General features: G+C 34.3%; 1 protein-coding gene across 1 annotated transcript; it reads right to left on the reverse strand.

Moving 5' to 3' along the window:
• Positions 1 to 504: 504 nt before the first annotated feature.
• Positions 505 to 7041, reverse strand: LOC119632031 (homeobox protein SIX4). The gene is made up of 4 exons (XM_038024704.1): positions 6897 to 7041; positions 3460 to 3902; positions 2871 to 3388; positions 505 to 1247 (listed from the first exon to the last, which is right to left on the reverse strand). Exons 1-4 carry the CDS (start codon positions 7039 to 7041, stop codon positions 1142 to 1144), a joined length of 1212 nt encoding a protein of 403 aa, XP_037880632.1. The 3' UTR covers positions 505 to 1141.
• Between the last annotated feature and the right edge of the window lie 226 nt (positions 7042 to 7267).

Below are 7267 nucleotides of genomic sequence, written 5' to 3' on the forward strand. Positions count from 1 at the left end.
CTGTCTGTCCGCGCAATCAAAACGTTTTGCGCAAAAATTTAATTTTTTTAAGCGAAATACAATCATTTGATGTCCATATGAACTGCATCATTCGTAACGCACTCGGGCAATCGTAATCAGATTTGGAAATTTTAATATCTCTGATCATTCGGTATATGTATAATTAATCGAAAAAAGTTTCCGGGATGTTATCATTTGTTTAAGTGAGTGTAGCAAATAGACAAAAGCAAATTGATAGAAGTTATCAATACTGAACAGACATTGCTAAACGGATCCGGAAGTGACTTGGTCTTAAAGATGCCATACATACTTAGCGCTACTGTTGCGCGATAAGGTGTAATAAAATTGTCTATTATTTGAACGCGATGATGTGGTGGGGAGGGGACACAATTCTTCTATTATGAATAATACCTACAAGTACAAAAAAAAAAAAAAAAAAAAAACGAAAAAAAAAATAAAACAAAATCTTAAAATTTTTACCGCTCAATAAATATTTTTTAAGTGCCATTTGATGACTTGGAACTATTTACAAAAAATTTTTATTTAATTATATTCGATTTTGATTTATGCAACGACTTAAAAGAATTACGTAAAACAATGAGTGAAACGTTTCAAGACTCTTTTCAAAATGAACCCCAAATATCCAGCACATAGGGTACACAACAATTTAATAGCTTAATTAATTTAATGTAAAGGTGACGACGAAGCATCTGTCCATTTGAACGGACTTATTGCCTTTCGTGAACTATTAAAGCAGGCGAAACTAAAGCGCCTCGAGCTTTCGTCTATTCGTCTTGTAACGAAGTATACGGTTGTGTGCGGTGTGAGCGGACGTGATTATAAATTTGTGAAAGCCGATATGCGGCCAAACCGATTTGGAATGAGAGAGATATTTACATGTATTGATGTCGGCTTCTGAGACATAGTGATCGGTGTTGATCTTGTTTTAAGCGTTGAACATACATTTGCACATCGTTTTCAACGCAAAGGCGTTAATTAGGCATTGATTAGGCATTTTATATAATATACCCATACAAACAGACTGACTTACCTTAAACACTTACTAAGAAAATGAAAAGTTTGCTGGAGGGCGTAAAGGAATGAAAACTTAAAATAAATACTCATAGTGTTAATGTTAATGTTATTGACCATTAAATATAGATTCGGGATAATAGCTTGGCGCGTTAAACATGCGTGGAAAACCGCTGGCATCTAGTTGATTAACTGGTAGCACAGACATGATGTCACTAAAATGAAAAAAAAAAAGAGAGAGAGAGAGAGAGAGAGAGAGCAGGAAAAAAAAAAGTGAAAAAAAATTCTTTGACAGAGATTTCAAACACGTGTTACATGGTGCAACATAATGCAACAACAATTTTAAAATTGTAGAAATTGTAACATAACACCCTGCGGAGAGATTTGACGAAAATTTCCAAAAACAAAAATTTTTCACAAAAAAAAATAAATTCAAAATGTGTTCTACACACTTGTTTTTCAATTTGCAATGAAGTTAAATAATTGAAGACAAAGGCTCCGTCGCATTTTGGAATATGAACACACACTTAGCACATGTTACACATAATATGGGATATGATGGGTTTCAGCTTTTGCGTCGGCGTAGGCTGTTCGCAAACGTGCGTACGTGCGAGCGTGCGTTTTCAATGGTCAGTATTGCAATGCCATCAAATGGCAATTTCATTCCGAAAAATCCTCTTTTATCGGTTTCGTCACACATGCCTGCATGTGCCATAATTTTAAGGAATTCGTTTTATTTATTTTCATTTTTTCTTTATTTTAAATTTCATTCCAGTTTTACTTCATTTGCAGTGAATTTTCTGTTGACGATTTATGTTTAAGTGCTTTTTCTATAAAAGTATTTAAAGAGAGTTAGTGCATAAGTGCTTTTCTCACTTGTTGTTATTGTTGTTGGAATTTATGTAGAAAAAAATGAAAATAAAAAACCATATACATATAGGCAGTGAAAAAGAGCCATATATATATATAAATAAAATAAACCTCTTGTATTACTTTTATGTGTAAAAATACAAATTTATTGCATTTGTTGTAATACGAAACTCGACATTGATGCTGTAAGGGCATTTCACGTTTTCATTTAAAACGTAAATTTTATAAGCAATTGAAGTGAAAAAAAAAAAAAAATAAAAAATAAAAAAAATTAAATAACTGAGAATGCGCCATAGCAGCCGAAGCTTCTTCCATATATACCCAAGCAATACTCTCTTCTTTGCTTTGAAAACTATTTTTTATTTTTTTTTTATTTATTTTTTTAATTTTTTTAAATTTTTTACGTTCTTCACGAACGCTTAGCAATCAAAAGAACAAAAAAAAAAAAAAAAAAAAAGCACAGTTTAGGTAGTTCGATAGAGTGAGTGTTTCCTAAAGGGCAATTCGGGACAACAACAATAACAACAACAACAACAACACTTTTCTTCTATATAATTGCAATACTCTTTCCGTCTCTTGGACTTGTCTGCCTTCTTATTGGCACGGAAGCGTTACAATTGGCGATTCAAGGATAATCGCCTATACGCTTATCAGGACACTCTCAACCATTCCTATAATATTTTAACGAACTCGTCATTATGCACAAGAGTACACTATTCCACTTTCACTATTAAATAGTAAACTTGTATACAGGATGCGAGCAATGAAAAGAAACTCAATTAATTGTCGGCATTTAACCATTAAAAAGGCAACGAAGGAGTCATCAAGGAGTCATTCATAAAAAGATTATTTAGATACTTGATGTCATCTCTTGCTAGCAGAGTGTTACAGAGTGTTTTGCTTCTTTAAGCGACTATATATGTAATGTCGAGTTAATAAATTAATAATTATTCACTGTCAATACTTACGGCCTTTGTTGAGGTGTACGATCTCTTTGCCGTCGATTTTTAAACCAATTGCTGACTTGCGTTAGAGTTAATCCTGTCTTTTTTGCTAAAGTCTTTTTCTCATCGGGAGTCGGATAACGGTTTGTTTCATAACAAACCTTTAATGCGTTGCGGCTTTTTTCCTTAAAACAATAAACAGTCTCCTCACCGTCCCATATTGTTTTCGGCAATGGATATTTTTTACGTAGCCGGTATTTATCTACCGCACCTAACGGGCGACCACGAACTTTTTCCGCTTCTTTATAATGCGCTTTTAACCATAGCTTCTGCAAATCCTCATGATATTTCACGGAAAAACAATGAGATTCCAGTAAATTGTATAGTTCGTGGAATTGACCGCGATGATAAGTCACAATGGCGCGCGCTCTTAAAACGCTTTCATTATTCTTAAATAATTCGGAAGCGGGTAAATTGCACAGAAATGTGGTGAGCTTTTCAATATCACCTTTTTGCTGTAAAGCCTCGCACATACATTGTATCTGTGAGAAGAAAAAAAATGTTTGAGAAAGCGTTCGCATAAATACTTTTTGCTTTAACACTTTATGCGAACCTGATCGGTGGTGAATTGTAGAAATTTCCTCTCTATTTGAAGATTGTTTGCTGAATTGCTGTTGTGAGATATTGTGCTGGTACTGCTCGATAATAAAGGAGTTGCATTTAGAGGGCCAGTGCCAGTGCGGCTTAATCCCTCTGCCGCATTGACATTTGTTAAGCCAATGCAGCCTATGTTTATAGCGGCAGTAGTCGTTGTGGAAGATTTCGACATGCCATTGTGATCGGCGGCTATTGGTGCTCCTACCCCAACTCCCCCATCGAATATTAAACCATTTAGACTGGAAGAAAAGACCGGTGAGGTGGTTGCTGTATTTGACGATGATTTCTCAAAATCACTGGTTATCTCTTGAAAACGTCGCTCCAATTGCTTATCCGTCGCATAGGGGGAAAACTTGTCCAAATGCAAAACTGTTTTACATGATAAATTACCACGATAGCCTGCGATGGACAAAATTTCGAAAGACATGATTTTTTAACTGATTGATTAACTGATTTCAACTTTTTATTGAGCATTTTTTCGTTGTTGCTTAAAGTTGTTTCATTTTTGCCGTTTGCTGTTCCGTATTATCCCTGACTATTATGCTGATCTGAACTATTTTATATTAACTTCTATTCCTTATTATTTTGCTTAACGAGATGACGCGAAATTGCGCTTAGCGTTGTCGCTAACAACTGAACAAACATTGGGTTGAATAGTTCATTTTATGAACATAGCACATGTTTATTCACATACATCACTTATCGATCAGGGTATAGTAAGTTCATGCGGATATTTGCAACACTCGAAACGGTCTAGGTTACGTTCACTTTACTTTAATACAGTAATCGATTCAGAATCGTTCCAGAATCGTTCAATTTATGCTTTTACGTTCCCCTGTTTACATTCGATATCTGTCTACGTATTTTTTTTGTATTTAAGCAGAAAGCCATTTCCGAAAGCCATTTGGATGTGATTTGGATCATTTTTACATCCACTCCCCATCGAAAAGGGTGTTGTATGAAAAAAAACTTGTAATATTGAAAATTTCTCAGCAAAAATCGGCCACTAATAATAATAATTCGGCCCGATTAATTGGTACAAAAAATTGAATCGGATTCTTCAAAATATTTGCAATGCCCTGCTATATAATCGCTTATACGATCAGTATACATCAAATATATTATTAATTCACGATGAAAATTGGTCTCTAATATTAATATTGACGGTACGTCCTAGTTCGACACCGCTCTTTACAAAATTTCTGATGTAAGGTAAGCTTTTATGTGCCGGAAAGGAGAAGAAAATCTTTGAAAAAAAATTAATTTTGCTAAATTTGTTGCCCTTATTGACCCTCTCCCATAGAGAGGGAGAGAGAGAAAGAGAGTTCTCATGAAGAGTATCCGTTCGCACGGAAACAAACTATGATTAATGGCATTTTATCACAAAAGCTGAAAATTTGTATCAAAAAGAATAGTGCAGGGTACTTAATGTCCGGCTTTGTATGGCTATAATATTTTTACTTGCTTCACTAGATTTTAATAAGAATCGAATTACCTGGAATTCGAACTATTTGGGCCATCCAGTAGAAATCAAAAAAAGCAAAAGACAAAAGCTTGAAACTTGAATATAATGAAAAAAAAAAAAAAAAAAAAATAAAAAAATAAAAAAAAAACATCAAGTATCTATTGTTCTTCTTAGCTGGTCAGGCAGGCGGCTTAAAAAGGGTTAAGATTTCGAATAGTGTGCATGTTCTCTGTGGTGATTAAAAGCTGAAGCAGAACAGAATTAAATCACGATTAATTTTACGTCTTGATAGTTTCTTCTTATATTTAAGCCGTCACTTAGAGGACGTTTAATAAATACCCAGGCATAAGCGTGTTCAGGAAGGTTATAAGTAAAGGGTAAAGGAAAAAGGGAGTAACGTTTCGAATTGAAGGCAGAAACATCTGCAACCGTGACAAAGACCATTCCAAGTGGATTGTGGGCGATTATCTAAGAAGTACTATGCGAAACTATTTTGAATCATATGCATTTACCTATCCGCCTATCAGCCGCCTCTCTAATGTTGAAATAGTTATTGTGGTGAAAAATTTTAAATCGTTATTGAACGTCTTCCTTTATGCTTTATGCTTTGATTGCATAACTGACACACTCACATTTAACAATTAATTTAGTCGAAGAAATGAATGCTAAGACCAAAGTCTTAAAGCATTAGCATCTAAGGCTATCGGCTTAATTGCAAAACACTGCCGCACTTGGGATATGAATTCACGTGAAAGTAGCATAGTAGCATAGCATACAAAGCACAATGCATGCAGGCATGCATCTGGAATTGTTATTGTTTAAGGTAAGTTTTCTGTAATCTCGTGATCATTTGTTATAGCAATTGCAACCAATTTATCCTAACGTAATGAGAATGTACGGACCGATCTTTGATGTCTTGTGTTTTATAAAAAATTTCGTGGCTGGCCGTCATCCGTTCTCCTAATGATCGCATGGAAATAGAATCCATGTTAATATATTAAATGTTTAAAAATTTTCAATCACTTTGATTAACATTTAGGGTCTATCGAGCTTAATATGAAGAGTATATGAAGAGATTTTCGGTTAAGGTGAAATGTGAAACGTAGACTTGAATTTAATGAGATTACATGGATTGCATAGAATAATGCGCATTTAAATTAACCATGACAGACGTCGTTCAGTGAATCTTCTCGTAATTCCTTTAACGAACGCTTCTATTTAGAAAGTCACTCGATTATGTACAATAGGTGAGTAAGTTAGTAGGTGTCCAGTTAAGTGCCCAGTTACAATAGCCAATAAAATCAGGCATTTTTAATTGATTGTTAATGCGTAGCCTTGTAAATATGTTTTATTGTAATATTATTCACAAGTTGGAATTTATAATAATCTACTACCATTTAACTGTATAGAGTAAAAGGAAAACTTTTGATAATTTTACATCTAACAATAGTAGTCGAACATGGTTTTTAATCTCGCTGCAAAGCGAATACTCTAAGATGGTTTTTACGGAATCGCGATTTTGGCTGAGATTTCGTCAAAGTATTGCAACTTGACTTTTCATTATTAGGTCGCCGAATTGTCATAAGCCTTTTTTTTTTGTTTTTAATTTATCATTTTTTTCACTTATCAATATTGATTCCTAATAATATTGACATTGTAGAGTTTTATGGTGACGCATATTGTATCCGTGATACTGCACATTGGTGCAAAGTCGCAAAAATGATGATAGAAAGCACTTTGTTTTCTCTCTCTCTCTCTCTCTCTCTCTCTCTTTCTCGGACCACTCGATCGAATGTCGAAAGAATCAAATGAGAAGTTGCAAAAAATTAAAGGAAAGGCACTATGATTTGTTAAATTTTGTTCTCCGCCCCACCCCCCCTTCCCCTTTTTTTTTTTTTTTTTTTGGTTAGTTTACTCCTACAACTTACCTGAATTCGGCAGGAAAATAGTACCATAGGATATAGGTGAATGCATATTATCCTGATTAAGTGTAGAATTATCTGACGAAGCTCCGCCGGAGCTGGCTGAATCTAATTCGCCGCCATTCAATGAGGATGACAATGTCGTATCCATGATTCTACGATATTTTCAAACACATTTAGAGCATTCTTTGGTTTTGATTAGACGAACAAAAAATGAAAAAACATGAAATTTTATTGATTTGCTATATAGTAAGTAAAGCACTGTTTGCTCTTTCGTTAAATTATATCAAACGAAAATGATGCTTCCTCGTTAGATATTAATTTTGCACTTCCGTTTCAAATTGACTTATCCGCACGCCTGTGAAGTTCGAAATGAA

The sequence above is a fragment of the Glossina fuscipes genome, unplaced genomic scaffold, assembly GCF_014805625.2.
Source record: "Glossina fuscipes isolate IAEA_lab_2018 unplaced genomic scaffold, Yale_Gfus_2 1, whole genome shotgun sequence".
Taxonomy (NCBI): Eukaryota; Metazoa; Arthropoda; class Insecta; order Diptera; family Glossinidae; genus Glossina; species Glossina fuscipes.

Excerpts from the sequence above, each read along its gene's own strand:
- LOC119632031 (XM_038024704.1), bottom strand. The coding sequence starts at position 7,041 with ATGGATACGACATTGTCATCCTCATTGAATGGCGGCGAATTAGATTCA. Across the intron at positions 3,389-3,459 it reads TACAATTCACCACCGATCAG|ATACAATGTATGTGCGAGGC; the intron begins GTTCGCATAAAG and ends TTCTTCTCACAG. Across the intron at positions 1,248-2,870 it reads CGTACACCTCAACAAAGGCC|TGACATCATGTCTGTGCTAC; the intron begins GTAAGTATTGAC and ends TTTTCATTTTAG.